General features: G+C 33.0%; 2 protein-coding genes across 2 annotated transcripts in view; one reads left to right on the plus strand and one right to left on the minus strand.

Annotated features, from left to right (window-relative positions):
* LOC124358358 (regulator of nonsense transcripts 2-like) overlaps positions 1-7,131 on the minus strand; it is a 42,226-nt gene extending 35,095 nt beyond the window's left edge. Inside the window, exons 1-3 of the mRNA XM_046810660.1 lie at positions 7,058-7,131; positions 5,738-5,987; positions 3,463-3,624 (exon numbers count right to left, since the gene is read on the minus strand). Of these exons, the coding sequence (XP_046666616.1) occupies positions 3,463-3,624; positions 5,738-5,987; positions 7,058-7,131 (486 nt within the window). The remainder of the gene's footprint in view (positions 1-3,462; positions 3,625-5,737; positions 5,988-7,057) is intronic.
* Positions 7,055-7,866, plus strand: LOC124358359 (piggyBac transposable element-derived protein 3-like). The gene is made up of 2 exons (XM_046810661.1): positions 7,055-7,236; positions 7,575-7,866. The coding sequence occupies exons 1-2, from the start codon at positions 7,151-7,153 to the stop codon at positions 7,864-7,866; spliced, it is 378 nt and encodes a 125-aa protein (XP_046666617.1). The 5' UTR covers positions 7,055-7,150.
* Positions 7,867-16,794: the final 8,928 nt, after the last annotated feature.

Below are 16,794 nucleotides of genomic sequence, written 5' to 3' on the forward strand. Positions count from 1 at the left end.
TCCTATGCAATGCTGTTAGTTGATTCTAATCTTCAATGACTAAGGGGCCTCTCTCCCTCGTAAACCATTGGCCCTCAATAGAAACTGGATGGGAATACATTATAATTTCCACAGTGGCATTCAGTTAACATGGATGGAAGCAATTGTGTGGTTTCCACTTTCAAAATAGTTATTGTTTTGTCAAAATGTAAAAATAAACAAATATTTTACTATAATTTAAAAAATACAACTACAAATAAATTTACTTACAAAAGTAGAGTTTAATACTAAACATAACCTCTTGAAGTAACACGTGAAAAAAACTGTTTAATACCGATAAATTTTAACACGTTGACCACTCAAAATCTTTTTTCAAAGTCCCAATTTTTCCTGATCCAAAATTTCTGATTCTATTTTCAAATGAAATATATGCAGATCAAATACTGAACTAAAGTTGCCATATCAATGAAATTTCATCTCACACAGGCTGTGGTGACCAATTTTGTTACTAGTGGTATATGTGAAAAATGCCCAAAAATGGATTAACTGCAAATTCTTATTTTAAACTCCTTGGTTCATATCTCTGTCCCAAGCCTGGTTGACTTACATACAGTGTCTGTTTCACAGTTTTTCTCCGGCTATGGGTGATAGTTGCACACTACACCTAAAGGATCGTTAGTTAAGGTATCTTGTTTCTGATTGGCTTGAAGTCACTTTTTAGAACTTTGATAAATTGTTGGGTCCCATGTCCCATTTTGTTGTATCTTCGCTATATCTTGAAGTTGGTTCTATGAGTAAACGCATGTTTCGTAATGAGAAATTATGGTTTTTAAATAGGTTCCAGAGCACTAGAAAACATCTTGATGCAAGCTTCTTTTGCTAAGGTGATAGCATTTCAGTAAACCTTAGCAGAATCATATTTCAAACCCAAATCATTGGTCAAAATTGAGTAAACTGAACCAATACTTATTCCTAAATCCTCACTAATTTCTTCTACAGTTAACCAGTTGTCTTCTGCTAATAATTTCCAAACTCTTTAGGGTTCGGTATGCCCTATCCTTCCCATGTTAATTTGGCCAATTTTATGTACCTTTTTCTCAGAAACCTTTAAAGCTATCATTATCAAACTTTAGGACACTACTATTTAGACCTTTGTTAACATTTAGAGCGGAAGACATTATAAAAATCTATTTTAAATTTATTATTAAAAAAATTATAATTATACATTATTTTACCAAAAATTAATAAATTTTTTATTTACAACAAATTAAATAAAAACTTCTTTTTTTTAACTTTGTTCCGCTCTAAATGTTAACAAAGGTCTAAATAGTAGTGTCCTAAAGTTTGATGATGATAGCTTTAAAGGTTTCTGAGAAAAAGGTACATAAAATTGGTCAAATTAACATGGGAAGGATAGGGCATACCGAACCCCCTTAAATGTTTACTTTACTTCACCTCATTGTGGATCTTCCAAACCACTCGTCACTTTTCAATACTTTCACAACATTCTTTAAAACATTTAAACCACTCATAAATTATGAGTGTATGTCTTATAGAATTATCACTAAAGCATAACTTTTCATAAGTCTCAGAATTATCTCCAAACTATTAACATTTTGTACCTTGGGCCCTTAATACATGTTTCGGCGTGGCTCCCTGGGGGTTTTATGAAGCTTTTAAAACATTCTGTGTTATTACAGTAATTATGTTATAAACTCATATTATATATCTTTTTAAAGATAGAGATACATACTTTTTTTAAATGTATACAAATATAAAGTTTATTTTCAAAATAAAATTATTACATAATATTGAATTTTATGTAAAAAATAAAAAAAAAGTTTTTGCTACATAGCTTGTTAGTTCAGGTAGTTCGCCTTAGTGTGGTAATTTTTAAAGCGCAATGGTCTGAATAAAATACAGGATCTCGCACATTTTCGTTTAGATCGTTCATAAAATCAATATTTGGTCCCAGGTGTGTATCAAAATCATCGTCACTTTCCGACTCGGAGTCAAACAAAAGATCGCGAATTGCATTACTTTTGATTTCATCACCCATATTATTTAAACTCGAAAATAATAAATATAGAATACAAAAGAAAACCAACGGAAAGTCAAGAAGAAAGAACAAAGCGAGTGTATATACAAAACAAAACATACAGATAATCTCACATTGCTTGCATTTGCCTTTACTCATTCAGTAAGAAACTAATGTTCTGATTATTTACAAACAGTTAAATTCACATTTAGAATTCATTATAATAACATTTGCTTCAGTATTTGTCGGTAAGATTTGTAGAAAACTTAGTAAGACATCGCTAAGACTCACAACAACACACAAAGTGAAACACTAAAAAGCAAACTAACAGTAGGCCTACCGACGATCAGCCGCGGCGCCTACGATCAGCTGTCTAGACTCGCTTGTAGTACAACGAAAAATATACGTATTAGTATCATTATCATTACTAAAACGTGACCCAGGGATCTCAAAACCAACAAATACAAACTTAGACAACCAATGAACGTAATCAAAATGTTTGAATCCAAAAATAAGATGACTGAGCTAAATAATACAATTAAATAACACGACCCGAGCTATACTCGGGCTCAGGGTACAAAGTGTTAATAAAACTGGATGAAAATATGCTGATTGATATTTTCCAAGATATCAAAATGTGACGAAGACCTAGGTACGTGTGATAAAAACTAATGCTGTCACAGAACTAATGAACACAAGTTCACGAAGAAACCTTGTATGTAAGCCAGGTAGAGTAGAAAGCCAGATCGCATTCATTTTTCTGTGATGATGAGAGACATGATAACTACTCAAATACTTTTTGAATGGACCTCATACTTAGGATAAAAACATACTCAGAGAAAATTAATTTAAATATGTGAGGCAACAAGAAAGAGTAATAAACTGAAAATGAATAAACATATAATTTAAAAGATGCAACTAAATAACAGACTAGATATTGAATGTAGAGGTATTTCAATTACGTTAGATAAGATAAAGTTGGTTGAATAAAATAATTTGTGATTTACCAAGCTCAATAATATTTTCAAAAGCTAAATTTAAGAGGTATAGTTCAGGTCATGATTACTGCACCAGCTGTAAATGGGTTTGTTTTATATTTAAACCTAACCTCCTACAGTACTTCTTTCTAAATATAAACCAAGACTAGCACATAATACAAGGTTACTATTGTACAGTTGTAACATTCAGTCACAATAAGGTTATGTTCTGTTATTTAAGTAGATAATTTTTTATCCCCTCTTTTCATGTAATTATCAATTCCAATGGCAGTTTATGCCACTAGATATTATAAATCTTAGGAAATATTTACTAAAGTATTAAAACACCGTACGGAAATTATTTATTCTGGAGAATAAAATATTTATTATAACAAAAAAACAATGATAATGTTGTGAGCCAAGATAAAAAACAAAGCATGATAAAACAGATACTTGAAAAATGCTTACACTATAGATGGTTTTGGAGATATAATGCTGTAGTGGTGTCAGCTGGACGGGTGGTTGTAGAACAGTGTTCTCAGGGGGCAAGATGTGGTAATATGCATTCTCTATGAGAATCACATACCGGGAATCTAAAGCCATAATTGTCTTCAACCTCATCATTTGCTCCTAGACAAAACAAGTATATTTAGAAAAAAAAAGATAATCCTATAAAGAACCTACCTACAATGATGGAAATCCTGTGATGTATCTATCTCTGAGGTAAATAACTGTTAAAAATTATGTGTACTGTTTATTACACTGGTTGTGCTCAAGTTCTGCAAAAGAAATTATAATATTTAGATAGGATGGTTTCCTAAGAAAAAGAACAACTCAACTTCCTAATCAGTAGAATCATGTTTCTTATATTAATTGAAATGAATAAATATGTAATATACCTGTTACAAATATCTGCATGGCTATAAGTTTGTTTAAACAGTATTAAAAATGGTTCTTTTATTTGTTTTAATAGTTTTTATAAGCCTAGGTTTTACATTAACATTCTGACTTACAAATACAGATCGAACCATGAATCACCCTTCCCTATCCAGTCCATATGAAGTTAAGTGGTACAGTCCAAATCTAAAACACTGCCACGGACTGTGGTCAAGCGGGACAGTCACGCCACAAGACGAGTATGCTATTTGCATAATGGGAGATTGGGAGTCTCATTAATCATGCTGCATTTCCTCTCAATGGTTCGGTCTGCACACTTGAGTCATGTTTCATATGTCATATTGAAAATAAAAATACATGGAAATACCAACAAAGTTTTAATGCTTTATTTTTTAATTCACATTTTCCTAATTTCCTAAATTTCAAAACAATAATATGTTTGGAATTAAAATTTTTAAAATCAAATCAAAAGATGTCCTAAATAATTTACAGTTGTTTATTAACATTCTTTATTTATTTGTGTGTAATTTGTACTAAATATAATTATAGTTGTTCCAACTCATAGTGGTGGTGGTAATCAGAGCTATTTAATAGGGCAAAGAGTTGACTTTTATTTACCTGATTACAATTTAACTTTTTTAGTAAAAGCAACATAGAATGCAATAAATAAATAAATTATATATATATATATATATAACTTTACATCCAAATAGAAAAAGATTATTTTTTTTAATTAAATTGAGAAATGATTTACTGTGTGCAGTTATAATACTGTAAAGTAGTTTTAATCTTACTGTGGCACACTGTTTAATTTCATCTTTGTATATAACATAAATTATGTGTAATTAATTTTAATCCTATATTACTATACCAGTAAAAAATTCAGATTAATAATTAATACATTTAATAGGACTTAAAGAGCCTATTTCAATGGTAACAAATTTATTAAACTATACAAGATATGTTCTAAAAGTAACAGGAATTTGAATTCTTAAAAAAAACTTATTTATTCGTCTACATTAATGTTGTCATCTTCAAAAGAGACCCAATTAGATATTATACCCTTGTGCCAGCACTTCTTCCAATCCTCGAAACACTACTCAAACTTCTTTGTGATAGCTCTTTCAGTGTTGCACTTTTAATGTCATCTTTGCTTGTAAATCAACAGCCCTTTACGGTTTTCTTTATATTTGGAAATAAAAGTTATACAGCCCTTTACGGTTTTCTTTATATTTGGAAATAAAAGTTATACAGAGCAATGTCTGTAGAAAATGGAGGCTGAAGCATCGTTACAGTACTGTTTTTGGCCAAACATTTACGAACAAGCAATGAACAATCGGAATCTCCAAACCCCTGAAACTGAAAAATTCCCGTTACTTTTCTAACAATACTCATATCAAAACTAATTAGATAGTTGGTCACATGGATCAATGTCTTAAATTGTTATTCTTCTGTTAAAAGGTTATAAGGATAAAGTAAAAATGTTAAGATGATAGGAACAAAATATATATTATACTAAAACCCAACATAAATTGAAATTCATAAACAAAAATGTAAAACTTTGACAACCATCCAAAACTTTGCTCAAAAACTGAATTAGCCCTTTTTGACCAACTGACACACAATTCATAATGAGAAGAACATAGGAAAGAAGGAAAACTAGGCGTATAAGTTTATATCTCCCTACCCTGATACCCAATACATGTACTCTTGGCATCAAATCTGTACATTTCTTTCATTCTCATGTTGGCCAACCACAATACATACCTGATCTCTTTGAATGTTAGGAGTTGACTATATTTAAAAATGGAACTTACTTCACCAAAGATAGCTAGAAGGTACTTACAAGATAGTACTTAATGCTGAGGTGAGTATCTGATGCTGCATACAATACACATCCACATGTCTCCAGTAGACAACACACCATTTCTATATTGTGGTGGGTAAAGTCGTATAAGAGCAGCTTCAATGCACGCAGCACTTCCTTCTTGGCATACACTCCAAAATTGACAAGTTCACCAATAAATTTAACAGTCTTCTTCTTTGACTCTATGTTTACTTGGTCCTGGTACAAATTAATAAGTGGTAAGTGCGATCTATTTCAATTTTAATACTAATTATCATGTAACAATTAATTGTTGCCAATTATTTTTATAATTAAGTTTTATTGCGTTTGCTGTGAAAATGTTGTCAAGCTTTCTATATGTGGTTACTGATAGATACCATACTGATAATCCTAATTTTGAAATTTGGAACCTTGTAGATGTTCTGTTCTTTTAGCTCCTACTTGTTTTTCTATTTTCAAATCATGGCAAAACTTCATGGTACAAGTTATATAAAAGATGTTTTAATTTTATAAAAATAACAAAACCTGGAAATAGTGAAAATATTTATAAAATTGTGTTTACAAAATAAACGTATAAACACAAAAAATCTATAGCCTACCTAGTGTAAATGGACTTTAATAAATGTTTTTCTAAAAACATTTTCAAATATGGTACTCAGTTTAGTTTTAGTTTTTTTATAACTAATTCTTAGAAATATCTGCTTTCAGTTGAATGAAAGACAAACTACATAGTTTTATAAACTAAATTAAAAGTAAATCTGAATTTTGTTTTAAATAGTTTCATTAATGAGAGAAAATTATTTGATTTATGATGAATATCCCAACTTTATCAGGCTACACATAACGTAGCTATGTTGGGAAGGGTTGATTCAATGTAAATATTAATTTAAGCTCCAGTTCACCTTTCTCTTAGTGTAACCGGTGGGATCTGACACTATTGCAGACTTGACTCCTGAAATCTGGAGTTATGTTCGTCTGAAGAGATTCAAATAAAGACAGGATGAAAAAGCTCAAAATGAACTAATTACATCTTTTTTAACATCACAGACACCTAGACCACAAAATATAGTGTTATCTAGGTGAATATGTATTCTCATTGTCTCCATGTGGTAGACACAATCTCCAAGCACAGTGGAGCAACCGAGTTTTCTACACATAACGTAGCTATAGTGGAAAAGTGTTGATTCTCTGATGTCCAAAGAATGTAATGAGTTCATTTTGAGCTTCTTTTTTTTTGAAAATGTTCTGAAAGTTCCTTAACCCAGATATGCCTAGTGACCTATATTTAGGACACTTGTAGTGTTCTCCATTAAAGCTTACTTCTGAAGTAGTTTCAGCTTTTTCCAACAGGTGGCAGGGTGGTTGCTGTCTTCAGTAAGAGCTACTGAATGCATCTGAGCAACAATCAAGTGAATGCTTCAACTAGTTTGTTTCTTTAGACTAGTTTACAAATTTAGGATTTCCAATCAACTTCATGAGCTCTGCGCCATGTGCGAAAAGTAAGTACAATACTATTATTTCGTAGTTTTAAACCTATTTAAGTACATTTCCTAATAACTGACTAACTAGTTATTACATTTATCTTGAAATGTGACCGTTCTAAATTCAGACCGTTTATAGGTTATGTTTGGAATTGGCCCGTCCTACATGTAGTCCAGTAGGCATATGTACAACAATAATGCTTCCCACTCTCAAATGAGTTTCGACCCTTGTATTTCAAGTCGTGACTTAGTAATTGGGTTAAACTTTTTGTTTTAAGCATCAATACAATTTTTTACAGTTATTTTATAAAAAATTCTGAAAAACCTTGTTATTTATCGTACTTTGAATTTTTTAGGAACTTGAACCTTCATGAAATTTTGACGATGCTAGAAGATGAAGAGATCCAAGTGCCACCTGATGAAGAAATTGGCGTATATATTCAGCCACCAATCAATGCAAATGATGATGTCACTGATGAGGATTCTGGGGATGAGGACATGACTTCAATCCATCATCTTCCAGGAAACCAACTATTGGCCCCGGCTGAAGTTTCCCAAGAATTTGAACTGAGTGACAACAAAGATGAAGAGGATCCTTCTTTATCACAACCAACCTTACCCTCTAGTTCAGCGAAGAGATGGACATAGCACAGCCACCAAATAAAAAAAGTATAAGACGAATTCAGAATTTCACTGAAGAGAAACCAGCAAAAAAAAAGGTTAGTAAGCCATTCACTAAAAAGCAGTACAAATGGGTCAAAGAGGACCTAAAACTAGATGATACTATTTGGAGTAATAGACAGGAAGTACAACAAAAATTAACACCAATGGAACAGTTTTTCTGTATTTTCGATGATGATATTGTAGATTTATTAGTTGAGAAAAACAAATCGTTATGCGGGCATTACATAACCGTTTAGGTGATGTAACTGTCGATGAAATGAAATGTTTTCATAGGAGTATTGTTGTTGAGTGGTTATGTTTCCATTACCTCGAAGACGAATGTTTTGGGAAACAGCTTTGGACACTCGCAATGAATTAGTTGTAAATGCAATTTCTAGAGACAGATTTGAGTTTATTATGTCAAATTTGCATGTTTGTGATAATGACAACCTCAATGCTGATGACAAGTATGCAAAAGTACGTCCATTGTTTGATGCATTGAACAAAACATTTTTTGATTACGCACCACATGAGGAACACCACTCAGTTGATGGAGTCTATGGTCCCATATTTTGGGAGGCATGGTTTGAAAACAATTCATCAGAAACAAACCTATTCGCTTATGGTTACAAAATTTGGGTTGGGTGCTACACCCAATGGGCTATGTAGTTTGGAAAGACCCCTACCAAGGGAGCAGCCACACCTTGGACCCTCAGTATGAACACTTGGGCCTTGGTGCCAGTGTTGTTTTGCAGTACTGTGATGTTCTGAAGAAGAATGGTGATTTCCCGTACTTCTTGTATTTTGATAATTTTTTTTCTGGTCTACCTTTGTTTGAGAAACTGTCCCAAAAGAATATAAGAGCTATTGGTACGGTGAGAGAGAACAGAATAGCAAAGTGCCCACTGACTGATAGTAAAGATTTGAAAAAGAAAGAAAGGGGAACTTTTGAATACGAAAAAGTATGTGATGAAAATTTAATTATTGCAAGATGGAATGACAACAAGTATTGTCACTGTTGTTTCAAATGCTGTTGGTGTACAACCCATACATCAGGTAAAACGCTTTTCACTTAAAGCCAAGAAACATGCTTTCATCCCTCAACCAAACCTCATACACCAGTACAACAAAAAAATGGGCGGAAGTGGACCGGTGCGAATCAAAATATGAGCCTGTACCGAATCCAAATCAGAGGTAAGAAGTGGTATTTCCCTCTGATCTGTGACTGCATTGACAGTGCAGAACAAAATGCCTGGCAACTTCACCGCCATGCGGGAGGGAACCTTGACCACTTGTCTTTCCAGACGCAGGACTTGCCTGTAACCTGCTAGAAACATTTGGTAAAGGGTGCGCGTCAAAGGCTGGACGGCCATCGAAACAATCAAAAGTGGGACTCCAGTCCAGGTTTGACAGATTGGACCACCTTGTTGTTCCTCAGTCCCCCCCCCCCACCCCCCCCCCCCCCCACCCCCCCCCCCCCCCACCCCCCCCCCCCCCCACCCCCCCCCCCCCCCACCCCCCCCCCCCCCCACCCCCCCATTTGTATTAACTTATTCCTCTACAGATTAATCATTGCTACAACCTTGCAAAAGAAATAACACAATTGGTGCCAAACATAAGACAACTAATTTTTTGAGAACCACTTAGTCAAGCTTTAGAATGTACGAGGAGGATACTAAGCTTAATAATAACTTAAGCTATTTTGGGGAAAAATTTATAAGGCTCAGTTTGTGGCAGTGCCATTATAGCGTCCTAAGAATGTTTGTCGTCTCAGCAGATTGATAAATTATTAAATGCCCTTATTGTTTAATTTTATTGATTTGTATGCCAGACATGCTTTTATGTATGTAGAATAAGTAACAGTGACAACCTGCATTTATTTATGTAGAATAAGTAAATCAAAATTAATTCTTGACACTATTATGTAGTATTTTTTTGTATTGTTTATTAATATTCCTAAAAGTACATATTAATACTTAGTAATATTCCTAAGTACAAGTATGCTGTGTTCCTTTAGCTTGTCTGCTTACGTAGTCAGCATGTTTTCCCCATAAAACACTGTTTAATTACACTACACAGTCAAAAATATACAGTACAATACAAAATTTACATTAGGTTTTTTAATTGACAATAACAATAAAATTAGCTATATAGATAATTTAATATAATTATGGATCTTATTGTTATATTTTGATAAATATTTGTGGTAAAGTACAAATTATTTATCTTCAATATTGAGCACTTGTAATACTGTACCAGAGCATCTTGAAATTTAAGAAAAATATTTACAGTAATAGCATATACTTTATATATTATATTCTCTTTGTTTCAGAAACCCCTTCACGTAAAACACCAAAGATCAATGGACAAGAAATTGATCTTTATCTTCTATATCAATCTGGTTACTACAAGGGGTGGCTGGTTGAAGGTAAGGGTTTTATATTAATTTAAATATCACAGTTATAATTTTCCTTTAATTTCAGTTGTTTTCAAACTCACCGAAGTTTTCTGAAATGCCTTAAGAGAGAGCTAAATTGTTCAGTACCAAGTGCCACTGAAGAGGAAAAGCCATGAAAGTAACATCCTCGGTTATACAAATCGACTTCTTTATATGACCACAGTTTTGAAATAAGAGCACAATATTTTGCTGTAGTGTGTATTTAACTTTAATGCTTGCTTCCCTTATATAAAACCAGCTGTTTTTTTATGATTGGAAGTGGACTTTAAATGAAGATCAGTTTATTACCTCTTGAGTATTGTATCTGTGTAAGTAAGAAACCACCTAATTGTGCTGTATCTTGAGAACCGTGGCCACCAATGGATTATAAATCCTTTGCCACTAATGCACACTAACACAGCCACCACAACCTGTCTCCCTGAGTGACACTATAAAATATGTTTTCTACATGAAGAAAATTAGTCGTGAGGACATAAGCGTAGCTTGCAGATGATTTCAATATAGTCCTATACATTTATTAGTTACCTTTAAGCCTACTATTTCATGAGTATACATTGCATTTTTTATATACGTCAGCTCTTTTTGAACAAGTTTACAATTTTTGTAGTATAATAGATAAATAACAAAATGCTGTTTTTTTGAGTTGCAAATAACATTCTGCAAGAACTGGGCTTGGTAGTATTGAAATGTTTCAAATATCAGGTCTAAGATTAGGTATCTAAACATAAATGTCTATTTACATGCCTTGCTGATTGCTTGAGACCACCCAACATTCACATTGATGTCATAGCTGCCATGAGTCACAATTATTGGGATTTGGTTGAGTAATAAGATTTATACCTTGATTTATTTGTAATAGTTGAACTCTATATTTGGATTTGATATATCAATTCAATAGCAATAGTGTATTTGTTGATAATGGTAAAGATCTTAAACATGCATAGTCACTCTCATTCTCTTTCTCTCTCTCAGTGTGGTATTAAAAATTTATATACAGAATAAACACTTTAAACCTTGGTAGTTTACAAGATACAAGTATCCAAAACAAAAAGTATCCAGATTGGTTTCATATCCACAATTTATTACATTCTGATGTGTCAGAAAAATCATAATATTCATATACAATTTCATCAAACTCTTAAAGATACTTGTAAAGAGACTTATGAAAAGGCATTGAATGTTTTTAGTGATAATTGTATGGGTAGTAAACAACTTTATGAGTGGTTTAAAGTTTTAAAGAAGATTATGAAAGTGTCAATAGTGAAAGCAGTGTGGAAGGTTTACTTCGAATTGAAGTAATGAAAAACATTGAAAAAGAGCAGAAACTGGTGATGGAAGACAACAATTATCTGTAGGAGAAATTAGTGGGTATTTAGGAGCAAGTGTTGGTTCAGTTCACAAATTTTGTCCAATGATTTGGATTTTAACATGTTTCTACAATGTGTGTTCCGAAATTCTTTCACTTCTGTAAAAAGAAGCTCATGTTTCAACTAAGCAAGTTCTCTTCCAGTGCTCTTAATTTGTTTTGTACTTCAAAATCAAATGTCAACTGAAAAATTTCCAATTTCAAGGAGACGCAACAAAATGTGGTTTAGCAACTCTTTGATGTTCCAAGAGGTGTCTTCAAAACCTACCTTGAGTGAAAATGGCACTGGGTAAAGTGTGTGGCATCAGGAGGGAACTACTTTATAGGATAATAAGGCTCAAATTGTAGGCCTAATCAAAAGTTGGAAAGAAATATATTAATGTTAATGCATAAAGGAACTTAAACAGAATTACATACTTATATTTTTAACAATGTTACGGTTCTTAGCAATGTTAGTGGTCAAAACACTAGTTAATTCAAAAGTCTTGACACTAAGAGAGTAGATGTCAGGGCAGGTTTCAGATAACAGATTGAAAACTTACTGCTTATCATATTGGTTTTTTTACATTAGAACCTAAAAGTTCCACTAAGCCATATACAATAGTAGAAAAACATTTATCTCATCGTTTAATTCCATAAATATGTACTTAAATCGTCTGAACTCATTTCAAGTTTCCTTTTTATATGTAACAGGTCATCTTTCAAATTGCTTAATGCAGTGTTTAGACTTGATGAACTGTGATACAAAAAGTTGAATTTTTTCATCAATTGTTTGAACTTAATTATTGTAGTAGTATTCCCTGGTTATCCAGAGCACAATCCTCACTTTTCAGCTCTTCTCAATTTACAAATCTTCTAAAGTTTGTTTAAAGGGTTTTTAGAAATCTTAGCACAATTTACTGGAGTAGGACTATTTTAAGCATATATTATCAGTATAATTTGTGTATTTACTGTCAATGACGCGCTTTCAATATGGGACCATTGATCACAATCATTACTAGCAAATTGCTTTTTTGGAATCAAGAACGAGCCTCATGCAAACAGATAGTGACCATGATATTAATTAGTTTAGAACTCTGATAAATGTGAACACAAATTATATTGTCTTTCCATAGCAGTCCAATCCATTGACAAGGGAGGGTAATGTCCTAAAACAGCAATAATGTTCAATTATCTTTAATTCATCCAATTACATGTTACTTTAAGATCTTAAATTACCAAGATCAAATAAGTCAAATAAGTTATGTATTTATAATCAAGAGCGTTCATAAACACTCTACATATAAATAATTAATAAAAACTCCAACACCAAAATTTAATTTTATGTTCAGTTAAAACATAAAATACATCAAATATAAATAATACAGATAAATATTAATCGAAAACTAAAAGAAAAGAACTACTGTTTCTTTTTTTTTATTTATTTATTTTTTAATATTTTATAAAATATGCTTACAATGATTTGAAAAAAGACAGAACCAGGTCCTAATTAGCTTCAAGATTTTCATTTGGTAACCAGGAAAGTTCCTTTCTAATGTTTCTAGTTTCTCTGTCCATTGGCATGCATATTTTTGACATATAATTGTGAAGATTTAATTGCTACAACTTGGGAGATGGATTTTAATATTTGAAAGTGATATCAAAGGAAATACCCAACAATTAAGTCAGTACCAGTACAGCTTAAATTTGATTTTTTTTACTATAATTAACTTAGTTTTGGTTCATATGAACCATATTTGAACATGTGTCAGGAATTTTGTTAATAATTTAATTTTTGTAAATCTATATTTTGGCTACCAATTTGATAAGAGTAACATTAGAGACCTCTAGTTTGTGCTATTCTTCTTTTCATAATATCTTTAAAATAAGGTGTCACTTGCTAGGGTCCCTATTTAAAATTTTTGGCTTATCCCCAAAATACCCCATTTTGGGGGGGAGGGAGTCAAACATTTTCATATATAAAAAAAACTCCTTAGTTGGTCATGTAAACATCAATTGAGAAGGTTATGTACGAATAATTTTACTATATGCTTGTTTACATATTGTTATATCAGTTACTTATACAAAACAGAAGAAAACTTACAAATTTATCTGAACAAACGAACGTACAGTAAGTACCTAAATTACAACTTTCATTGCGGTGCTGATGCTTCTAGATGTGTCGCGGCGATAGGCTGTGGTGGGTATAGTGTTAAAATATCAAATTTGTGTTGTGAATACTGTACCACCTCCCGGTTTGTGTATTATACATTGGTATTTGAGTTTCCTGGGGGGGGGGGGGAGTAATGTTTCTTCATTTAGGAAAGGGAATAATGCGGTGCATTTCGGAATAGTACTGACAGTCATAGATTAACCAATCGGAATCTAGCCAAACATTTTGTTGAGGTCAGGATACGTCCAGTGTCGAGTAAGAGTGAGTGCAGGCGATGACGCTCCAGTACCGGCCCACGTGCCACTGTTGTCGCGATAGAGCACTGTAGAGTGTAGACCAGACCAGTGAGTGGCGCGACGTTGCCACGTTGTTAGGTAAGGTCAGGGGTCCCCCCACCCTCCCCCGCCCCTACGTAACGTAACGTCTCTATGCTGGAGCGCGCCGACACCGCCAATCACATACACGAAGCGTAAGTGCTATTGTTGTACCTTATGGAAAAGTAACATTTGTGTGTCACTATAATATTTTGAGATTTTACAAGGTAATCACGAGCAAGGGACATTCTGAACCTTAGCCAGCTCTAGACAGTACAGTGTTACTAACTGCTCCCCTTCACAATCATTCACTCCTCAGTAAATTAACATTAGATTTGTACAAACCCCTTTTCCGCTAATAAATACTACACAAAAATTCTTATTTGAATCTAAACAGTGTTTTCAAACAACTAGTTTAATAACTTGTTGACATTTACAATTATGGTAAATCAAGGGCCGTAGTACAGTACTATTACGGCAGTAGTTCTGTATTCCAGATAGACCCCTATTGATACGTTTATGGCGGTGCATTATTTAGACGTAAATAAGCTGTAATACATTATTGCAAAGTGACATATAAGGTTCTATTGCGTCAAAATTGAACGGGAATGTGATCACGAAGATGTGATATAAAAACAGATAAACACAAAGGATTTTACGGTGAGAATGTGTTGTAACCATGAAACAGAGAGCGGACTCCAGATGGGTGCCGTGAGTGCTAGGCGGGGGAGCGGCAAAAATAGCGGCGCCCTCTTGTTGTGTGTTCGGCTGCAAGACTGCGTCTGTTCTCGTTCTCGCTATCATCCTGAGGGGAGGGGGGGGCTTATCGTGTCTGGCCGGTCTTGTGGCGCGCGCTGCGTGTGGGGGCTCGAGCTCTTATCATCCGACTCGACCAGAACCACGCCGCCTGCTAACTTTTGGTCAAATTCAATACATTGTTAAATACTTTGGTAGGCTCACTCACGAAATTCCGTTGAATAAACCCCCCTCATTGTCCCTGTTACGCATATTACTTGCAGTACTATTACTTTCAAATCTTCACAAGTTTTCACTGTCCACAATTTGGTTTATAGTTTATTTCGGGAAAAAAACGAAAGATTGCGCACATCGGAACGCGCTCATACTTATATTTCATTATTTTTAGTTAGATTTCATGGGATCTCCCCATACAGAACAGCTACGTGTAGACATTGTATTGTATAATTTACCTATGCTTTAAATAGCTCTTTTGTAACCTGTTGATGGAAAAAGAAAGTCCTAGTCGTTCAGTATGGCATAAACTTTAATTCGACTAAAGGTTGGGACACACATAACCGCACCGTGCCCGACACGTGAGTCGGCCGATTGTCGGTGCGGGCTCGGCTCGGTTACCGTGAGGCCCACACATGTCCGTATGCAGTCCGAGCGCAACAATCTCACTGTTTGTACTAGAGCATGTTTCTTTTGAATTCAATAGTGACAGATACTTAAAAAAATATTTGGAAGATTAAGTATTGCTTGAGAAAATTGTTAATTTCATTGTTGTTATGTTTATTAATAGCTGTGGTGAATGATACATTGCAATGCTACAGTAAAGTTTGTACAATCAGCTAGTGTGTAAAATTTGTAAATAATATCATTATCTTGGTTATATGTTTAATGTATAATGTATAATTCTTGTTCATTGTGTTTCATTGCAGTGAATTTCGGTCAAATACACTATAAACAGTGTATTTGGTGTTTTTTGTATTAAACCCAAGAGCTATAGTGTGATGCCAGAGAGTTTGCCATGTTGCAAGCCCATTTATAATAATTTGTAAAACATGAGTAAATATTTGTAAAATATATACTGGAGAACATACAAAAAACAAATTTTACAAAATTATTTCTTTTATAGCTCCGAGGACAAATAATTTATTGCCAAAATTAGTCAAAAATAGTAGAAACATGAATATATTTTCTAAAAAAATTAGAGTATGGTTGATTGGTCAAAATGATATTGAGTATATGTTTAAGATAATAAATTAGTGTATGATTAGTTTTGTCTGCTAAGTTATAATAATATTTAAAGTTAGAACATTATAAAATAATTATTTATAATATAATATTTAATGCTACATGTGTAAAGCCTAATATTTGAATTGTAAATCATGCATAAATCCTTTTTGTTTAATTCAGCACACAATAGTTATACTAAATTTAAACCTTGAAACGTAATAGTACATTATTTACTACATAAGTTACAACAACAAATAATTTTTATCATTTCATTCTTGCTCGATTCCGCTATTTTTATTTTTTACCCTTTTTGTATATAGTATCCCCAACACAGGAACAGCCTCTTATGGGTACCTAAATTTGCCTTATTTTGTAAATCTATTGGCCTAATTATTAGGTTTAAGAAAAGAAAGAAAATCTAAAAGGAATGTAACCTACTTTTTATATTTTATTACTCTAAGTACATAAATTAGAAATAAAGTAAGTAGAAAACATTTTTTTTATTTGTTATTTACTGCTATTGTAAATACGTTATGTCATAGTCTTATTTATTACTAAGCACTGGCAATAATATTTATTTGTAATATTCAGTTTGTTACTATGGGGAAATAAATGATTTAGTATTATTATTATTTATTTTAACATG

Source organism: Homalodisca vitripennis, chromosome 3 (assembly GCF_021130785.1).
Source record: "Homalodisca vitripennis isolate AUS2020 chromosome 3, UT_GWSS_2.1, whole genome shotgun sequence".
NCBI lineage: Eukaryota > Metazoa > Arthropoda > Insecta > Hemiptera > Cicadellidae > Homalodisca > Homalodisca vitripennis.

Bases quoted from the DNA above. Each gene is read 5' to 3' on its own strand.
- LOC124358359 (XM_046810661.1), top strand. From the start codon at position 7,151: ATGCTTCAACTAGTTTGTTTCTTTAGACTAGTTTACAAATTTAGGATT. The intron at 7,237-7,574 runs GTAAGTACAATA...TGAATTTTTTAG, and splicing joins CTCTGCGCCATGTGCGAAAA to GAACTTGAACCTTCATGAAA.